The sequence below is a fragment of the Telmatherina bonti genome, assembly GCF_933228915.1.
Source record: "Telmatherina bonti genome assembly, chromosome: 8".
Classification (NCBI taxonomy): Eukaryota; Metazoa; Chordata; class Actinopteri; order Atheriniformes; family Telmatherinidae; genus Telmatherina; species Telmatherina bonti.
The window spans coordinates 28,904,645-28,926,770 of record NC_136626.1 but is presented as its reverse complement, the minus strand read 5'-3'; the positions used below and the strand labels follow the sequence as shown (position 1 = coordinate 28,926,770).

Genomic DNA, 22,126 nt, shown 5'->3' with positions numbered 1-22,126 from the left:
GGGAGGCTTACATCCCCCATTTGTTCAGCCAAAAAAAAAAACAAAAAAAAACCACACACAAAGCAATGCAAAAGTGTGTTTAGACTTTCTGCTTATCTTTACTAAACTCTGATAAGGTCACGTCTCAAGCTGCTTAACTGTAAATGAAGGCTCATAACAGGAGACGAGACTTATTTAGCATTCAGCACCAACAGGCCGGTTTTGACAACGCAGCCAGTCACAGCCTACGGCTCTACAGTTGAAGCCTAACAGCTCTGCAAGCCTCCGTCTGAATCTGCCCCCACACTGCAGCAAACCCTCACAGATCTTTTCTTTCCTAAAGTGTGCATGTAGTCATTTGAACAGAATGCGTTTCTTTTGATTCTTCACTGTGTTTACAGTGTAAGAAAATGTTGTAGAAGACATGCTTTCCATTGTGCCTGACAGAAAAGCTTGATGCATTTGAAAAGCATGCCGCAAATGCACCAAAGTCAGAGAGTCAAAGTGGGTCAGTGTGTTGAGCTGAGCGTTGAGGGATGTGACAGCCCATTAAGCTATGTCCTCATCTTCTTCTCTTTAGTGCACATAGTACACACACAGATAATTCACTCTGTTAAAGTCAAAGCTATGTTCCAGGCAAATGATCTTTCTACTAAACCGTACGGTATGGCAACCATCATGCTTTGTGAAAAGAAAAAGTTTTTAAAACAAAACTAATTTATCACCTTACATCTGTACAAAACTACAATGTGAGGCGTTACTTCCAATCTGGTCACATCTTTTGTGAGATTTGTCAATGACCAGGGAGTTAGTTTGTGGTGTTCCAGTAATGCAATACCATTGACAGCTGGATTGAGGTTCTCCCTTTCCCTGGGCGCTCATTAAGCCCCCTGGGGGAAATGCTATTGATCGAGAACAAAGACGGGTTGATGCTGATCACACACACACACACACACACACACACACACACACTCTCTAATAACCTGCACGAACACACAGTGAGAGCTGTGTGTCACAGAGGTTCGATATGTACCGCTTTCACTCAGCAGGTTAGCTGTTGGAGCTGGGGTTGGTGGCGCTGCCTGTGTGGAGTGACAGTTGTGTGTGTCTGTATGTGCGTTTTGTTGAGGGAGCATGACCAACAGCCCCTTCACACCATTACTTAACATGCCGCTGATGTTCGGATCCCTTCTGAAGGTCAACGAGAGGGTAGCAGCAGTGCCGTGGTAGTTTGGACAAGCTAGACTAGAGAGAAGGAAATGTTTTCACAAGCATTCGTGCTGAGAGCAAAGTCTGACAGCAAAACAGCCACAACTCAAATATAAACAAAAACTTCTGGAGGTAAAACAGCGTTTTTGCCTTCATTTTCATCAGACAGGACAGCTGTATATTTTTAAGTGATCAGACGGTTTGCCCTAAATTGAGTGCTGGTTTCATAGAATACATACAAAAAGGCTGAATGCAAAGCATCTAATAAATTATATAAGTATACAAAAAAAATAGTTTAATAGTCCCCTTTCGTTTTGTAGCAAAGAGATGTTTAGAAAACCAATAAAACAGCTGAGAACAAGCAGACTTTCTCCATCATCTCAGTGAGCCAAAAGAGCCATTCCATCTACCATTAAAATCACCATCACTTTATAGTGAAAACTGTTTACAGCATGAGCAATTTGCAGCATTTCTCACACGAGTCTAAACTGTGACTGCCAGTAGGGAAAACTACACACATATACAACTGCATAAGGTCTTCCAGGGTCAACTTGAACATATCCAATATCTGACTGTTAAACAAGTTCGTCTTCATGTTTTGTATCATCATATTTAGGTGAGATTTAGGTCCCATCCAAAGGGGATCCCTGAAGACTAACACAATGATCAGACACTGATGATACTGGTGGAAATGTTTAATAAAACTAAAGCAATGTGAGATTAGAATAAGAAAGACCAAGCTGTAAAATAAGGGGGGAACCCAAGAAACAAAGAGATTTAGTTTAAAGATCAATGACCATTATGAATGAAAGCTATGAAGACATAGGTGCGTGACACGGATGCTGCTGCTTATCTAATGCAGTTAATGAACTCGACAACACAAGACTATAAGCCTTACATTCCAATAGCAATTGAAAATGTCAACTAATTGGATTTTCGTTCTTTGTAAACCACAAGCTGTGGTCTGTTTAGCAGTCTGTGAAAGCTTATTCTGTTCAAAAACAAATAAAATATGCAGAAACTGTGCAAACATTGAATACACTGATGCATTTTGATCATTATTCTTAATGCATATTAAAAGCTTTATTTCTGTGGCAAATAATTAAAATTCACACAGAATCTCAATAAAATCTGTCAGAAGGTTTTTTTCAGCTTGATGAAAGCAGCCGATTCTTATTTCCATCAGAAACATGACAAACAAGATGCTGGTCAAGCGTGGGTGTAAAGGCTGTTATTTACATAACTTTTGCAAAATTAATATCAAACACACACTTTAGTTTAATGAAAACTTCACATTTTTAATCAGATAAAATTGCACTACCTTTCAAACCCTCCGTTGTCCTTCAATTCACAATTAAACGTATGGAACGTAAGGATGGGATGGAAGCAGGCAAATGATTGGAAAATACTGCGAACATACTATCACCTGATAAAGTTCCTGATTCAGTCAATATACCATGACATCCCCTGCTCAGCTAACCTTATCCACCGAGGCCTGGCAGAGAACCCATCTTACCAGATGTGCTTGAGTAATGGTTCACTGAAGCACATCTGAAACTGTTGTCCCAGAGCCTTGAGGTCTACACCACAGGACTACGCTGTATGAGAACCATCAAGAAAGTCACAAACGCTACAAAAAAGTGATGATTGCTGCACATCAGGCTGGATGATTGCAGCTCAATGGAAGTGAACTGAAAAGCTGGTACAATATGAAATGATGACATCAGATTGTACCCTGTAGGCTGTGTTTGACTGCAGGTTTTTGGTAAATGTGACTTTCTGAGATAAGCTACTTTATTTTTTTAGACTGGACAGCAGATGTCAGTGAGTTGTACAGGTCACACTTATGTTTATCTACAACAGGATATTATCAAATGTTACAAACAAACAGAAAAAGCTTTTTTTTTTTTTTTTTTTTTTTTTTAAAGAAAATTTGAGAAATACATAAGGCATGTTTGCATATGAGTGTGTTTAATGTGTATATGATGTATTCAGTGGTTGGCAGGCTAAGGTTAAAATCACCAGAGAATGTAAGATCTGAATAAAGGAAGTTAGTTTTTATTTATAGTTCAATCACGACTGACAAAGAATGGCAATTAAATGAACGACTAGTTACCAAGCGTCTGCAAAACTGCATGATATGATACATCAATGAGGAAATTCAGCCATTTGTCTCAAGAGTGTTGGACAAGTTGCAGGTTGATAGATCTCAAGGAACAGACCATAGACTGTGTATATAAAAAGATGGACGGAGCCTCCCTGACGTCACGCATAGGTTTCTGAATAGCTGAATTAAAGCTCGGTGTTCGGTTCCTACCATCGCCATCTCAGCAGAGGGATGCGCGTCGTCTCGCCCGGAAAATACAAATGTGGGCAAAGAGGTGGAGCTGAGAGGGGGGCTGTGAGTGTCATGGTGGATGATTGACATCGAGTGAACTCCGAGCCGCCTGTCCCTCAGAGCAAACCCAGCTACATTGTTAACCGACTAAAAACCGCAGTTGTCCTATGTTCTTATTACTTGACGCTGGAGATTGGGTACCTGTCAATCAAAAGGACATGCCCCTAAATATGCTGCATTTTGAGATTTAATTACTTTTAAACGGGTGCGTTAGAAAAAAAATTCACTCCCCCTACAGTTGTCATGAGAGTAAACTTATTAACCGAAAATGGATTTTTGAACCAGGCTGTAAACATGTTTATTTCTGCTGTGAAGTTGGTGTTTTTAACATGGGAGTCTATGGGCATTCGCTCTGTTTTGCAGCCCCTAGTGGATGAAGGGGGAACTGCAATTTTATGCACTTTAGCTAAGGCTTCACTTTTAACCACTGGAGGTTGCCGCTTGGACCAGACCAGGCCCCCCTGCTGTATGAGAAATAACACCAATTCTAAATGTACTTGTTTGCCTTTTTCAATCTTTTCCACTAATTTATATAAGTTGATAATTGGAGGAAATTGCCTCCATCTTTTCTCTTAATACACACTTGGTTATGGATAACTGCCTCAGACACAGGTAACACCGAGAGCTAACAATTTCCTGGAGCCCAGATTTAATAAACAGCAAGAAGCAGATTTTGAAATGAATGTGATGTACTAAAAATACAGCCAACAGGCATCAGTACAAGGTCCAACGATATCTGCTTTTCCATCAAATGAACCAAAAGAGGCTTTGATGCCAAACTTGGGAGTAGTGGCATGTGGCATAGCCTCAGAGCAGCAGGCTGTCACGTGTAGGAGTTTTGGCCTACAGTTTGTGTGCAGACCAGTGCCTGCGCGTGCTGGCTTCACCCTGATTTGTTGTCCAACTGGGAGCAGGCAGGCAGGCCAGCCCAAATTCAACTCTACTGCAGAAGCACGAGTGACCTAAGCATGGTGACAGAGGAGTGGTGGGGGAAAGGGAAAGGAGGGGGGGTGAAAGAGGAAACAGAGGAAGTGTGATGCTGGCAGCTACACTGTTGTTTGTGGTCATTCCCTGCACGGACTATTAACAAGCAAAGGGCAAGCTAACAATGCAGGGCAACAGAGCAGTCAGTCAGAGTAGTAATGTTTAGAGGAAACTGATATGATCTCTATGTCTTCCTCTATGAGCCTCTGAGGACTGGCACAAGGCTAACCCACAGCAGTGAAATCATCTTGTGGAGAACAGGCACTATGCCTTTAGGCTAAAGTTAAAAATCCATGCTGAGAGGTACTGGAGAAACCTTAGCAATGTTAAGAAAGAAAAAAAAAAACCAACATTTTCTTTTGTTAACTTTATGTTCAGACGTGAAAAAAAAATTGATCCAGTTTCTCAAGAGTCTAACTTTGAGCTAAATTGACGCATTATTCAATCACAGCTGCAAAGAGGCAAAACACGCCTTAAAGAGACTGTTCATTCAAACTGGCTGTAAAATGGCTAAAATGAACCAACTAAAATCTATACTCTCCTTTTTCTGTAATGTGCTTTTTTCTGCATTGACAAGCAGTTGAATGCTTTTCCCCGTTTGTCTCATGTATATTTACAGTGATATTTAGATTTTTGATGCTCATTATGTAAAAGACAACATAATGGCTTCATTTTTTCCCGTCTCAGTGACATTTAAATTCTCGTCAGCTGCCTTGTGTTTGTCCTTATTTTTTCTGCCACTCACTAAAAAGGCTGTGATTAAACACGTTACCGCTGTTAACTGGAAAATCTGAGAAATCTGTCCGTCTCTATCATTCTGGTGTTGCATCAAAAACTTTCAGGTGCTCTGAAAACGTGTGTGCATTAAGAGGGCAAATACAAATGTTGCATGGCTGTGGGGTCAAAGATTTAACTTTCTTTGATGTGATTATCACACCTCTTAGGTTTGCATCAACAATTTATTATATGAATTTTAGAGTCAGGCATTAAAAATTGTTAGCTGTAAAAGCTAAATTCAATACGTAATTCCTCATCCTGGGGGCAACATTTTTGTACGCGCCTAAAATGCCTGTTACTAACAAAAATAGTTAACAACACACATATTGGAGAGTGTGGTTTCCATTTCTAGAAACAAACATTTCTAAATGTCCTGATGTTAAAGAATAAATAATTATTTCTCAAGACTTCTTTCCATTTTTATTCCATTTTTGGGCCAAGTCATCAGTTTTCTTTGCATCACCTTAATCGAAAAGGACAAAAACAAATGTAAATAGTTATAAATGAGCATATGAGGGAAAGAGCTAGTCAAAACTCTTATCCCATCTACTAAGCTGGTGAAGCCATATCTGCACTATCATCATTGTTTTTCATAACCCAGAAAAACTGATCACAAACACATTTTCCGCACAGTTTCAACGTCGGAAACATTATCAGCGTTTTTTGATTCAGTTTGCTCGGCAAGTCCGCTTTGGTTGGGTGCACTGGGAATGCGCAAACGAATTTTGATGTAGATCTAAGAAGCGAACTCGGTCGGCCTACAAATGCAGGTCTCTGTCTATTTTAAGCGGATCAAATACAGGAGGCGAACTACAAAACAAAGTGCATTGTGGGTAAACGCCACCAAAACTCACTTCTTTACTAATTTCTACTCTGGAGGACAGAAATAACTCGCAGGCAAAATGTGGAAAATTACTGTCAAAGAAATGTGACAATAAATGAACCAAGTCCCTAATCAGACCGAATCTATCATACTATGCTGATGTGGTGAATACACTCTTAATTTGTTGCAGTTAACAACCATCAAAGCGGTGGTACACTCGTGCTACAACAAAAAAAGAAAAGTCATCTTACATAGCTATAAAAAGAAACACACACCCTTTCCCAGGACTGGAAAGGGTTAGCCCTCTGGGTTTTAGAGCAAGCTATTGACTAAATAGACCCTGCATGCTGTAACTTGACAAACTGTACAATTATATGAGGAAAAATACACAAACACCTGCAATCCAAGTATAACACACAAGGTACAATTCCTTCTTTTTATACACAATACACTGAATATCCAACTACAGGAAACTGGCTGGCAGACTTAAACCCTGAATGTATATGCCTGATCCTACCTTACAAAAGGTCATAAGATCTTTATGCTTATCCATTAAACACTTAGTTCATAAGGTCCCAATCACACACAAAGTGACCCCATGTTCAGGCACGCTCCATTTTCTCTTATCTGCCCGGGGTTAATCTTGAAGACAAACTTAGAGAAACTATTTTAAAAGGTAGTTTTATGAGGTGGTTGGGATTGGAGAAAATTGGGGAGTTGCTCCATTATGTGATGTACAGACATGCTGTCCTGAACTGTCAAAACAATTTTACCACCACCATCTCTGTAACAATGAGTTGCCAACTTTGCTGAGACACCAGACCCAAAACAGTAGTGCAGCAGCCAAAACCAAATCAAGCAAAGACTGATACAGCTTGTGCAGCCAAGAATTCAGCACGACAAGACGGAAAAGAGTTTCAGCTGAGCATTTAGTTTCGATCCAGAATACAAGTCACTTTGAACTCGCTTAACTGAGCAGGACTGAGATAACAGTTCGCCCTTACAGCATTACACGTGTTCTCACACACACTGAGACCGTTTTGCGCGCCCGATTTCCCCTAACCTGGCACTGCCCTGGTTTGAGGGCATGATAAAACTGGTATTAACTTTAAAAAAAAAAAAAAGTCAGTGCTATGAGAAGGTGGTATAGGAAAAAAATATAGAGCGAGGGGACAGCGAGAGCGAAGAAGCTTGTAATGAAAGTATGTCAACTTTCTACACTTGTGATCAGCATAGGAGTGAGAATAAGTGCCAAAGCTTCATGCATAATGTCACCTAAACCTCATCAAAGAGGAATACGAAACACACCCACACAGAGACAGCTGTTTACTTTGAGAGGTCTCAAATCTCTAACACACACACACACACACACACACACACACACACACACACAACAGCTGAGGTAAAAAAATAAAAAAAAAAGATTTTAAAAAAAAAAAAAAAAAAAAAAACACATCTAAATGAAGGCTTTAGAGCAGATTTTGCCTAATGTGGCCATGGCTGAGTTTTGATTCCCATCAGAAAGCAGCCAGAACAGATTTATTCCTCTGTCTTTCTTTCAAAAGACAGTATGTTACACAGTGTGCTTCTTCCAGATAGGGTGTGTGTTTGGAAGAGAGGTGGGGGCGGCATGGAGGAAGAGCAACAGCTGAGACTAAAGAAACAGCTGTATCTTTTCAATCCCCCCCTTCTCCCTCATCCCTGTTTTCCCTGAATGAGCCCCTCACACCCTTCGTCTGATCCTCCTCTCCCACAGAGCAGCATGGCCACGGCCTGCGCTGCCTGCACACAGACACACAAATTACAATGTTCAGCGCCCGACTTAAGCAGCCTCTAGGTTTATGCCTATATTTTCTCAAGCTAAGAGCAAGACACATGCTACTAAAGGTTTATCTATTGAGGTAAAATTACTAAAAGAAAAGACTTAGTTTCTATTACCTCTGGTCTTTTTTCTAGTCCTAACCACTCCAAATACTTAGCAGATTCTACAAAACAAATTACAATTTCAAACTCAAGAAATAACTCAAAATTTGTTAACTAAATTTAATAAAAACCCTCCCATCTGCTTTTGAATAATGTCTTTTCTGTTAACCAAACTTATACCCAGCACATCTATTAGTTTCCTCCTGATTGCTTCAAAAACAATAATTAATATTAAAATTTTGACATAAACCTTAAAAAAAATAAGAAGAAAAGAAAGAAATCAAGTGCATGAAATTACTTAATTCCCATATTAAGGGCTGTGATGTTAAGCATGTAATTGGAGGCATGTGGATGCAAGTCTCTGACTGCAAGTCGAGACCTAACTTGTGGGGAAACCTGACAAGGCGACAGGAAACACTAAATCTCTGTCACACACATCTAAATAGACTCTTTCAGATGCTACAGACATCTCAGCCTCTGACTGAGATGTGAGTCATCACCATTCATTTATCAGAGAGCTGGTTGGTCAAAAGAAAATCAAAAAGTTGAACATTCAAAGTCTATTTGAGGTCAAGCTGCCTGATAGGGATTAAAATGCACAAAAGAAAACTGGAAGCAGAGGAGAGTTAAAGGAAGAGAGTTGAAAAGAGAACAGAGGGTAGGAATATCGTCTCTCTGTGTGTGATGTATTGTCTTTGGCAGAGTTCAGGACCAAGTACACAAGTTTCCATGACATGGCAAAGACTCTGCTTTCAGGTTTGCTCCCGAGCCAAACCACTCATGGTTTAGACAGACAGATGAGGCGGTGCTGTTAGACAATAAAGACTCGTCGCAGCACTGATACAGACCGGTGTATCGGGACAATGTGCAGGGGAAGTGGAAGGGTAGGCGTGTGTCTGTTTATATTCACTTCAGCCAGTTTGTCCTTGTTCTTTGTTTGAAGAGCAGAAACACTACAACAGTCTCAACATTCATTTTACACAAAACACACCAGCAAACACATGGGCCCAAAATAGTAAAGCAATCATTCAACTAGTCTATTTTAGTTACACTGAACAAAAGTACAAACTTTGGTTCCAAAAAACAGGGTACTGAGCAGAAAACACACATTAAAGGTTGTTGACTGTATTAAGTTTATCCTAAACTTAATACAATATCCAATACTTTTCTATGGGACACAAGACGTCAGCATGGGCTTAGTTTAACAGTCAGAGCGACGCTCTCATTGCAGACTGCAGCTTGCAGTCCCACAACGCAACAACATCTAAAACAGAAAACCTTAAATACAACCTTGAAAATAAGCATTCAATCCCAAAAGGATGTTGCCCAAGACTAATGTTTAACACAGCAGCGATTAGACTAAAAGCAGCATGTCTGAGGCCAAGTCATAAAATATTGGGAGTTAAGGTGTACTTAGTAAACCCAGGGGGCAATTGGACACTTGTAATCAGATCAGGACATCCCATCTTTAATCGTTCATCTTTCATTGATTTTGAACTCAAGCATAATGTTTGTTTAAAGTGTTACTTAGCTGCCAGCCAAACAACCATCTCTCTGATCCAAATGTCCAAAAAGATGCCATAAATGGAGGAAAAAATGAATGAATTACATTGTTTAAAACCTGCAGCAATAAAATGAAATACAAACCCAATGATTATAATAATCAGCTATGGTCTAGAAAAGTCATGTCTGACCACATTCAGTACAAACATGTGGAACTTTAATTCAGATGGTGGGCATGTCGGTGTTTGTGTTGCTAACAATAACCAGACATAACAATCAGTATGGCATTAGTAACCAGGAGTTAATGATGATCATTATCTAGGGCTGGACGATTAATCGGATTTTAATCTTAGTTACAATCTGGGTTTTCAACGATCATAAAAATAAAAGGGTGCGATTATTTTTCTCTTTGCAGTTTCCTCTCCTGCTGTCTTCAGTTGCTAATTGAGCGTCACTGGCATTGCAGCGCTGTGCTGTAAAGTCTTCCCAAAGCCGCTTTGGTTTTATTCAGCTACTGTTGCTAACTTGGCAATTTTCTCGCTAAATCTGATGACTTTTTTGTTAAAAGCGACTCGTGACAAATCTAGCAACTTTTACTGGAGTTATTAGAGACTTTTCTGGTGTTTTGGCGACTGACTTGAAGGCGCATGTTGTTCTGCAGTTACTGTATGGAAGGAGAAGCGGGAGCCTCTCCCGTCCTAAAGCACTCCCAGGCGGCCAGTCTCAGTTGGCTCCGGCTGCAGGTCAATGTAGAATAACTGCAGTAGGTTGTGGAAGTTCACCTGGTTCAGATCAGCTGTCTTTTAACAGGTGAATGAGAAAAATGCGCTGTAGCCTGACAGCTGTTGTTTGGCATTAAAACGTACATCGAGGCCAACGTAAAATAGTTCCTATATAAGCGGTAAAAGCAGATTAAACAACTCGGAATCGTGCATTAGATGGTTATAATGCACGACACGGAGTCGAGAACACCACGACACGCAGCATTGTTTAAATATACTGGATAATTGTGTTAAATAATTGAGATTTCAATTTCAGTCAAAATAATCGTGATTATAATTTTTGTCACAATCGAGCAGCCCCATCATTAATCCCAAAAACAAATTTGTGCCAAATCTTCCTCTGTTTCCCTTAAGTTGTGCTTCAACCCCCCCCATAACTGGACATCTAGCTATTTTTAAACATACTTTGTGTTAAGTAGCAGAGCACTTTAACAGCACTACACAAATTGAAAAGAAATTCCTCACATTATGTCTAATTCGATCATATTCAGCTAAAAGTGGCCTGGAGAATTTAGTCAACATTAGCATTTTACATTGACAAGATGTATCCCAATACACATGATAAATCTGGCCGTTTCCTAGTCTCGTACTTTGTTATTAATCCTCATTAAGACCTAATTTTCACTATATTCTGAATTTTCAGAGCCACATGACAGAGTGGTTAATGAATCATTTGCACTGAAACAGGACCTTCCTTTCAGCATGCCTTAAATACTGTTTTTTCATTCCTACAGGCCAGTCCCTGATCCCTCTTTTGACCCCTGTTCCCCTAACCTAAAAAACCTGACACATGAAGCACACATTCTTCACCTGGTAGTGCTGCACTAAATACAAATGAAAAATTAATAACTAGGTGCCCACACACCTAACTTGTATTTGATAAAATGCATTTTTTTCTTTAAAAAAAACATTATTAACCCTAAATTTGAGTTTAGATGCCACAAATAAATAAACAGTGTGGTAAAACACTCACTCCCCCTCCCCAGCTCAAGAAATGCTGCAAAATTTATCCAAGCAGAGAAAGAGCAGAGTGGTTTATCTAACCCTGTTTCCTGTTGCATGCGAAAGATATCAACAGGCTGACAAGGCCCAAAACTAAGAGCAAAATGACAGCTGGTCACATTGAAAAAGCTAAGTTAGCCGATAAAGTCAGCAGAGTTGTGTCTCCTGATTCAGGAGAACACTTTCCCCCAAACACAGCATCAGATAAGCAAGAGCTACAAGGAGGGTTTGGTACCCAATGGAAAACTGGTTCAATTAGCCATTTTCTCCCTTTTGCATTGCATGAAAGGCCGTCAAAGTACATTATGGAAAGTTTTGAGTCGATTAATAAAACTATAATAATCACAAAACACTTCAGACACAAAAGACTTGAGAAGAAAAGGAGAAACAAGCAGGAAGTGGGGGGTTGCCAGTTACCAAATGTAGTACATGTCAGATGCAATGTGAAGCATGCTGCCTGCTAACTGGAAACGAAACGCATGCAGACAAAGTAGGACTAAAATAGCATCAGATCCAACTCAACACAAAAGCGATGTGAAATAAAAAAAGAAAAGAGCCTGATATTACAGAGGAAAGAAGGGTGTAGAGCACTCTACTGTGTAATTGTTCACATGAGCTACTCCTATCAGCAGTCAAAATCAGACAAAAAACACTCGAAAGCTCTGGGCTGCATATATGCCATGTCTGCGTAAAACAGAGACTGGGCTACAAGGCGAGACTAACCCTGTGTGTGCAGTTTCCACTGCGACACTGTCTGTGTCCGACTGCCTCCGGTGGCCTGCACTTCTCCTAAAACAGACCTGTGATTACAACACAGCAGGAACCACATGGCAAACACATAAACAATGACGGGAGACAACTTTGCTCTACTTCCTCAAATGTTGTTCGTGTTACAAAAAGTCATGTTGCTCAATCTAAACAGTCAAACGGAGGGGTCCGCCTCTGAGATTTCTGGAGTGAAATCAGGCATTATCCTCATCTCTTATCTTATTCTAACACATTTGCACACAGTCATGCACACAGTCAGCTAATCAGGTGCTAGTCAAGCTCACATCTCCAACACCCACTTCAACAAACTGCCAGCAACATTAGAAACACCTCATATGATCTTTATAAAACACACAGGAATGCACAACAGTCTTATAGGTGTTCAAGAGCTGAGGACTGCTGCTATACTAGATGTTAGATTGAGTTGATATAAAAATAAGAGAAAGCATGAACACACATGATTAGCTGTGCATTTGTACGTGTAGTGAGAGAGAGAGAGAGAGAGGCATGGGGGGGAGACGACAACTACATGTGACTTCGCAGTTCCATCTGTGCTGAAGGGATGTGCCAGACATACGCATAAAGTTACCCTGGCAACTGAGCAACAGCACTGGTTGGAGGTCACCCGGAGAAAAAGCTTGACGCAGACCAGAACGCATCTAGAATATGTACATAAAGAGCCCACAAGATGACTGCCTGTTCACTGACCTGCACCTCACCATGTGAAACAAATACATTAGGCCTCAATGAACATTTCACACAAACAGTGCAACAGACATGATGTGATGCAGTAGCAGGGAAACTTAATCTCACAAAGACGTAAGGTTGCACTTGATGACGCAGAAACTTTGTGTGCTTTATCCCAAACTCTTGTAAACACACAGCTCAGATTCGGAGCAGGGAATTTCATTTCACACAAATGTAACTCTAACTAATCACATTTTCAGACCTTGGACAGAGCAGCTACACCACAGACCTGAACAGATGGACTCATGTACATGAGGCATCTCTGGGATTAGCCTTGGCCAGAAGGTAGAGGTAGCATTTGGAGCTACTAAAGGAAGGTTTCTTAAAGTGCTCGCTACTTTAATTACATTATAAAGTCTGTTTAGGGCGCAAAACCCCTAGTGTTAGAGAAGTAGGACAATATCTGCAAAGGCATACCCTATATATAAATATAAATAACTTTCTTTGCCTGGGACTCAATTTATTAATGACTACCTTATATTCTTCCAAAGACATGAGTGATTATGGGGGGCATACAGGCTGTTGTAATTAAAAATAAAATATAGCACAATAACCAACTGAGCTACAGCAAAGCCTCCGGGCCCTCGAACTGTTTCCATTGGCAAGCAACGGATATGCAACATCATGTTCTTGTTTACAGAAGGAAGAGAGACAAAGAACAGGATTAGCCTAAAATTACACAATGGTTAATTAAAAACAGCATTTGTAAACCGGCATGTAGATGGGAACTTAAGACCAGTGCAAAGCTCCACACAAGACAGAAAAATGAATCAACACTATTTTATTGGATTAAAGCCTGAGGCCTTGTACGACATCGGATGTTTTAGATGCTCTCGGGCCGCCGTCATTCAGGCTGAATTTTAACTTCAGATCTGTAAGAGACAAAAATAAATAGATAATCTACATCTTCTGCTTTTAGACTGAAAAGGACAAAGTAAATACAATCAGGAATTCCCAACCATATTTCTACTCTGATATATGGAAGATTGAAGATTTATAGTTTTCACAGGCTAAACTTTAACTGTTGGAGTATCTACTTACTCAGGCAAATAGTGCTCTCAACATAAATATGACCAATACGCTTCACAATCCAGTTACTACATTCTGCTGTATTCAGTGGTGATATTCAACTGTCAAAGAAGATGGCTGACATTGAACCAAACTTTTCAGCCTCCTCTGAATAAGAAAGCTGTGGTACTGTAAAGGCATGCTAGTCATGAGTCTGAACCAATGACCTCAGGGTCATATGTTAAGTGTTGAGAACAGCAGCTCCACACAACCTCACAAAATATTGATATGGAACATTCCTGAGAGTCTTTTAAAATGGGGTGAGAGGAACAGGTGACAGCAACGTCACCAACGACACTGACAAAGAGTGTTGGATGGGTGGTACGAGCGGAGGGAAGCTGAGTTTATGACAAGAAAGACTATTTGAAGACAAAAAAACTAAGTGATTCTGTCTTCAGCCCACTCAAGTGTGGGTCCTTGCAATTTATGTTCATATCTGCACTTATTCCTGGTCTCGTAGATAAATGATATGGCTGCTAACCAGCAATTTTCTGAGTCATTTATTAAAAAATACAGGAATATTATAATAATAGAATATAAAAAATCAAGAGGACACATATAAGTTTAAGAAGCAGATTGTTCATTTTAGTGGTAAGTTTTTTTGCAATACAAACTTTGATCCTGTACCATGACTGCTATTACACCTTATCGGTCAACATACATTTAACAAAATACAATAAAGAGAATCTATGCAGTCTTAATGCTGATACATGTTGATGTTGGATGTGTTTTTAGCACAAACAGAAAGCTTGACATCTAGTTCCAGAAATACATGGCTAACAAGATAGAAGTTATAATTCTGACATGCTCTGATTTCTCTGACATACAGACTTCTGAGGAACACAAGGCTTATTAAGAGTGTTTTTGGTTTGACAATCACCCAGCAGCTGCACTTTTAGGAGGGCTCTCCTGGCTCAAGCTAAAAAAGTTTCTCCCCCTTGAATAATTTCAGACTAAAGTACCGGCAGTGGTTTTGCACACCCTCAACAGACAAACAAAAAAAAACAAAAAAAAACACCATCTCTTTTTGGCTCATTTGCCCATCGATGATACGCTGGTTTAGATAAAACAACAAAACTGCGACTGTATTGTTCGTGGGTGAGCCCACGCCACACCCATAGCTCTCCCCGGAGGGCAGCTGTGCAGGGGGTTCACCGCCAATGAGCTATCCGAACCGGGGAGCACACAGTGGATACTGTCGCTATGCGAGCTCGGGTGGGCTAACAGAACAAGCGGGTCGACTTAAAACTCTGTGGCCTCTAATACAAAAGCTAGATGTAATATGCACTGACAAAACTAAACACAATAAAATATTGCTTTTTAAATAAAAGAAAAATGCATAAATTGCTAACTCACAGTCGTCTCTAAAGGGCTGCATATTAGCATGCTGCAAACCCCGCTAACTAGCTTCACTCACTAGCTCGGAAGAGGAGCGCACGATTTACTATTGGCAGAGCATCAAACTCTTCGCTGCTCCTTCCGAGTGTGATGATGAGGCAACCATATCTTCACGTGGGGTGAGAAAAAAAAAAAACACAAGAGCAAAAATACATCAGTGTGCCCAGCTACAGAAAGCTTGCAGAACAAAATCCAGAACAAGTCTCCGCATCCACCTTATTGTTTAAATCATAACTCTATGACCCCTCCTCCTGATATGAGCTTCTTTATTTTGATATGGGAGCATCCTGTAGATGAAAACAAACACACCCAAACTGTTCACGGGGCTTAATGTTTCGTTAGCCTGCTAACTCGACGGCTGGAGAGGTACTACTAAATGATGTGGCTCAAAATAACAAAGTTTGCCCCATATTTCTTGGTAACTCACCGAAGAGTGTCGTTTCTTTGTTTGCGCTTCTGGTATTCCAGCGGGACATCAGAGGACAAGAGAGAGATGAGCGGTTTTGAGCTATAACGCTGCGCACACAACGGTGCGTATCGCAACAGCTGTGTAGTGTTTTGAATGAGGGATGAGGAGGCGCACGGCTCGTGGGAGGAGTTTCAAAGGTGCAAACGGGTTCACTCTGCCCATCATCCTCAACACAATGGCTTAATTTGTCCAGGGATGGTCGTGGTGTGTGTGAGGGGTAGAGTACATGAATGTTTATACGATGTATTAAAAACTTCTTTGTAGTGCGATGTTGGTTTGACAGATTGGCTGTGTCTTTTGTAAAAGCAGGTTTTAGGACAGAGCGCACTTTTTTGGTTTGAAAATGGCTCAAAGTTCATGCATTAGATTCTGCCTCCCTCTGGTGGTAGACTGTCTGTTTTGCCCTCTATTGGCTGCTACTGGTGTACCAATGTTATCATACCTTATAGCTGTTCTATAATAGTTTACACATATATATATATATATATATATATATATATATATATATATATATATATATATATATATATATATATATATATATATATATATATATATATATATATATATATATATATATATATGAATATGTTTTGACAAGTATGGCCTTTGTTCCATTAATATTATGTGTTTTCTATTTAAATTCACAGTGTAAATTTGTACATCAGTTTGTCCTAAGACTGGAGAGTTGGATGGCTAACTTTAAACTGTTCAGGGGAAAAATAAGCAAATTATGTAAAACTATATTTCACAGCAAAGAACAAAATAATCCAAACAATGTTTTTACTATGACAAATGTTGCTTTAGGTAGATAGATAGATAGATAGATAGATAGATAGACAGACAGACAGACAGACAGACAGACAGACAGATAGATAGATAGATAGATAGATAGATATCTAGACAGACAGACAGACAGACAGATAGATAGATAGATAGATAGATAGATAGATAGATAGACAGACAGACAGACAGACAGACAGATAGATAGATAGATAGACAGATAGATAGATAGATAGATAGATAGATAGATATCTAGATAGATAGATAGATAGATAGATAGTTTTCAGACTGAGCTGTGTTCTGGTATTCAAGGTTTCCTGGTTTTTCACAGCTTTGGTGGGGTATTGGTTCTGGCTTCACATCCCTGCTGATGTAGCATCTTTCTATCGACTAGGAAGTCCAAGCTGGAGTTCTATGTCTACCCTGTTCCTGAGGGGCCCACTGCTATGGTGGAGCCCTGCAACTCCATCTTGACCAACTACATTACCCCACAGCACTTTGGCTGTGCCTTCATGGCTAACAGTGAGGCAGTCTACAATATTTACCAGAATAACCTCAACACTGGGCGTCCCACCTATATCAACCTGAACAGTCTGCTTAGTTAGAACATGTCCTTCATCACTGCTTGTCTGCATATTGACGGTGCTTTCAGTGTTGATCTAACAGAGTTTTAGACCAACTTGGTGTCATGTCCCCACATCCACTTCCCTCTCATCACCTATGCCCCTATCTCTGCTGAGAAGGCTTATCATGATGTAGCTGAGATCTCCGGTGCCTGCTTCCAGCCTGTTAATCAGAAATGTGACAGTCGTCATGGCAAGTTCATGGCTTGCTGCCTCTTCTACTGTGGTGATGTGGTGCCTAAAGATGTCAACGCAGCCATTGCCACCATCAAAGCCAAATGCACCATCCAGTTTATGGACTGGTGTCCCACTGGTTTCAGGGTTGGCATAAACTACCAGCCGCCCACTTTAGTACCTAGTGGTTATGGTCCAGAGGGCTGTTTTGCATCCTGACCAACACCAGTACTATTGCAGAGACATGGGTTTGGCTCGACCACAGGTACAATCCGATGAATCCCAAGTGTCTTTGTACACTGGTATGTAGGTGAGGGTATGGAAGAGGGAGAGTTCTCTAAGGCCTGAGAAGACATGGCAGCTCTGGAGAAGGATTATGCAGAAGTTGACACTAATAGCATAGGGGATGAAGATGAGGGAGAAGAATATCAAAAAGGCAATTTCATATACAGTAGAAGATATGTGCAGTCAGTTGGTTGATGAGTTAGAAGTTATTTCATGTAAACAATATTTGCATTGTGTGTGTTTTTAACAAGGCATTTCTTTTATGTTCACAATCTGTTCCTTCACCATTGAATAGGCACTTATTTGTGTCTCGTTTATTTTTAAAAAGGGTTAATTGTTTGCACAACTTTGTCTCCGCTTCTTAATGCAGATGTAGTTTGCAGCATGAATCACCATGTTTTAGTAACCACCATAGATCACAAGCAATAAACAAAATGTGATGTTGATTTAACATTTTTGCAGCCTCCTTGTGTTGCGATCTGGGTGAATGTCTTGACTCTGCACTCCCACTAAACACAGTCACACACTGTTCAACGCTGCTATTGTCCTGTGCCATCACAAGACACACAACAAAGATGACTTAGATCCCTGTTACCTTGCAAAATGGATCAGTCTACATTTACACCAATAAAAAAAGAAATAAATAGTAATAATAATAAATAATGCATACATGTGCATGTATTCCCCAACCTGCCCAGAAACAGACGTGTGTGTATTAACAAACCCAGGAAGTCTCACAGAAGAGGCTTGAAATCCATGAAGTCTTCATCCAAATAATCATCAGTGGTTGAGGATGTAGGACAGCTCCTTAACTTACATAAAAATACAATTTGTATGCAGTGCTGAAAATTCATCAGTTGTGAAACTCCTCACAGAAAGTGAGTAAATTTCAGGTGTAATTTATGGAGAATAAAAAGTTTATGATACACTGATTATTATTGTAGAACATTTAGGTCAAATTGTGCAATGATACTGTAGTTCCTTCACCTCAAACAGCTCATTGAAACAAAAGCCAACAACAGTGGTGGGCTTACGACATTAACATGACATTAAGGCTGGGAAAATCAAATTGAAAAATCAAATATTGGGACTTTTTTGCTTCACAATTTTAAAATAAAATTTTTCTGTTAAATTTTATTTAAAAAAAAAAAAATCCATTATAAAATGTTAGTCATTTTGATTGTTTTTATTGATCTTTGCTTGTCCTCTTGGGCATTATAGCAGCAGAATGATGGTCTGGTTACTGTGTTGTTTTTTTCTTAATTGAAGTCAAGAAAAATGACAAGCAAAAAAAGAGTTTTGTACCTTTCTTTTTGTTTTTAATCTACAAAAATCAGCAATATCGAAGAATTGTTAGAATCGCAATTAAAATTGAATTGGCACCCAAAACATCGTCACAGCCTAATGACAATGTCTCAATAACTTGTCATATTGTCTTGATCTTGATTTAAAAATGTGAACTGTATGATGAAAGGATTGTTTAGACAGAATTTATTTTTCATAGCTCAGGCAATTCTTTTATTGTTTTTTTGTTATTTTTTCTCACTTCATTTCCTTGTTTAACAACAGTAAAAGTATCTTAATTCAGAAAATTTGAGTTTTTGTCCAGGGTGTACCCTGCCTTTTGCCCAGTTATTGCTGGGATAGGCTCCAGATTCTCCGCGACCCTTAATTGGACTAAGTGGTTCGAAAATTTTTTAAATCCTTAGGATTTTGGTGAAACGCAGTTTTAATTTTTTTTTTTTTTTTTTAAATATCTTTAGTGTTTTCCACCTCAGCATAACCTTAAGAGCTTGTGTCTTATACATTTGTCATTTATACACAAAATTCTTGAACACAACTGATGAAAATAATGAGCAAGATTATTTTATTGTATTTAGCTTTTGATACAAATGAAAACTTCTTCTAAAATCTTACAGTTTACAGGCTGTAAAGGAAGCAAAATCTCCATCTTATCAGATTACTTTAAAACTAATGCATCATCACCCACCTTTGAAACTGTCAGTTCCTTTTCCTGGATTTTTTGCTCAAGTTAATTAACACCAAACACAAAATTGAAGCAAACAAAGATTATTTAATCAAGTTTGTCATAATTACTCCCCAAATTTAAGCTGCCGCTCTTTTTCTGCACCATGCAGCTGTCTCGCTCGATTCTTCAGCTCTTCTGCTTTCTTCTCATCCTTCTCTGTACCGTCCCCGAGTCTGTACATCCGACTTGCATTGGCGCAGCCCCACACATGTCCCAGCTCACAAGCCTTGTTGGCATACTTAAAAGCCAGAGTCATATTTGGTGCCATGCCTTTAGAATTGCCCTCAATGAACAAGGCACTGAGGTTAAAGCAGGAGGGAGCAAAGCCGCCATCACAGGCTTTCTCGTAATACTGTCGAGCTGCAGCAAGGTCGGACCCGCTCTCCATGGCTCGCCCATCATGGGCCATCAGACCAACATTATGGCAAGCGTCTACAGACTTCTTTCCACCAGTATTGCAGGAGCGCAAAAAGTAGGAGTAAGCAGTCTTCAGACACACAGTAACTCCACCTGTTGGAAACATTTTAGACTGAGAATTTGCCATGGAAATGTAGTCTTTTCTGCAGGGGTGTAAGGTAAATATTTATACAAGCAAACTGCTGTAAATTTTTAAGTTGTTTAGGGCAGTTTCTACACATCCAGATCTAAAAGAAAAAAGTCAGAATGCTGTGTAAAATGTGAAGAAAAAACATAATGCAATGATTTGCAAATCTCGTAAATCCACATTTTGTTCCAAGTGAACATAAACAACATATAAGATATTGAGACATTTTACCATTTCATTGAGAATATAAGCTAACTGGTATAAGGATGGCAGAAACACACCAAAAATAATTAAGTAAATAAATAAATAAAAATTGAAAGTAGTGACAAAAGACTGGGAAATTAATTGGCACCTTTCAGTAACAACTGGAGGGCATTTGTCAACTAATTAGATTAATTGGCAACAGGTCAGTAATGTAAAAGGATATAAGAGCACTTCAGAGAGAAAAAGTCTCTCAGATGTAAAGATGGACAGAGGTTCACCCTTCAGCCACAAACTGTCTCAAAATAGTAAATAATTTCAGAAGGAATTTCTCGATGTAAAACTGAAGACTCTGAGGTTCCTATGTTGTGCAGTAAATAATATTAACAGATTAAGAAAATCAGAAGGAGTCTCTGTGTGCAGGGGACAGGGCAAAGGTCAAAAGTAGATTGGACTGGGACAATATTCTTCTCTTAAAACTCCCATTAATTCCACACTTTCTTAACATTTACAGTTGTTTAAAGAAGAGGAGGTACTGCACAATGGCATTAAGTTTTGAGATGTGTCGGATTCATCAAATTCAGAATGAGCTAATATTTTTACAATTCACAAAGTCAAACCTGTTGCTTCCAATGTCTCTGTTTTCAATCGGTATTTCTTTGTAAGACATACTACAATTATACAACTTTAATGTTAAATTCAGACTTTTACCCAAATAAAAAACATTTAAAAAATTTATTAGGTTCTAACATTAACCTTTATATGTTTGAACAGTCACAGTTATGACCTACTTTCTGTAACAGTTTTATGTTTATGATATAATATAATATAATATAATATAATATAATATAATATGATATGATATAATATAATACAGTATGACCAGTTAATAATGGAAAGTGCAATAATTTCCTTTAAAATGTAGGCTATATGGGAAAAGAGAGGAACATAGAGGATAAAAACACTACCTTTGCCTGAGATATGGTAAGCTCCCAGTTTATAACAGCTCTCTCCGTGTCCATTAGTCTCACAGTTGTGTTTGAGTACATGTGCTGCAGATTCATAGTTTTTCTTCACTCCTTCAAAATAGTCAGCAAGCCTTTGACACCCTAGGGGGAAAATAGGCATTTATTTATTTATTTTTTAACAGCAACGTCATAAAACTAGTGTTTCTGCACCAGTTATCTGTAAACAACTCGGGGTTTTAGCCTACCTTCTGGATCCTTTTCTTTGTGGCACTGAAAACTGTATTCCATCCCCAAGTTGTCCAAAAACTCCTTTACTTCCTTCTCATCTTCAAAGTTGATAAGTCCAGCCATGTCTCAGATTTTGCACACCCACACACAACAGTCTCATGTGTTAAACTGGCTCTTCTCCCCACATCCAGTATTACTTGACCTTGGCGAAGGAAATATTTACAAAACGTTACACAATATTCCCTTGACTTAAAAACTCAACATGGCTGCTGTAAGTGGTGAAGTTGTTATGAAAGCGCACTACGGTCACTCAAGCGATAGTTTCCCCTTGACAATAAGAATAAGACGAGCAGATTTGTTTCTTGATGATATCGCCCTGGTTTTGTAACGCTCCTCTTTCGGCTTCCGTAGTCCCGCCCTCTGGTAATGTACTTCCTGTGCTGTGACCTTTGTTTACTGTC

The 22,126-nt window shown here is 39.3% G+C and overlaps 2 protein-coding genes and 1 pseudogene across 3 annotated transcripts in view; 1 reads left to right on the top strand and 2 right to left on the bottom strand.

Moving 5' to 3' along the window:
• ralgps2 (Ral GEF with PH domain and SH3 binding motif 2) overlaps positions 1-12,145 on the bottom strand; it is a gene marked incomplete at its 3' end in the record, with an annotated part of 57,306 nt that extends 45,161 nt beyond the window's left edge. The window contains exon 1 of the mRNA XM_079245047.1: positions 12,104-12,145. The remainder of the gene's footprint in view (positions 1-12,103) is intronic.
• Positions 1,114-17,890, top strand: LOC306759947 (tubulin alpha-8 chain-like; annotated as a pseudogene). Its single transcript has 2 exons — positions 1,114-1,188; positions 16,901-17,890. The product of its transcript is annotated as a tubulin alpha-8 chain-like (transcript).
• A 1,486-nt stretch (positions 17,891-19,376) lies between these two features.
• On the bottom strand, positions 19,377-22,073 carry coa7 (cytochrome c oxidase assembly factor 7). The gene is made up of 3 exons (XM_079245411.1): positions 21,683-22,073; positions 21,438-21,578; positions 19,377-20,234 (listed from the first exon to the last, which is right to left on the bottom strand). Exons 1-3 carry the CDS (start codon positions 21,786-21,788, stop codon positions 19,789-19,791), a joined length of 693 nt encoding a protein of 230 aa, XP_079101537.1. The 5' UTR covers positions 21,789-22,073; the 3' UTR covers positions 19,377-19,788.
• Between the last annotated feature and the right edge of the window lie 53 nt (positions 22,074-22,126).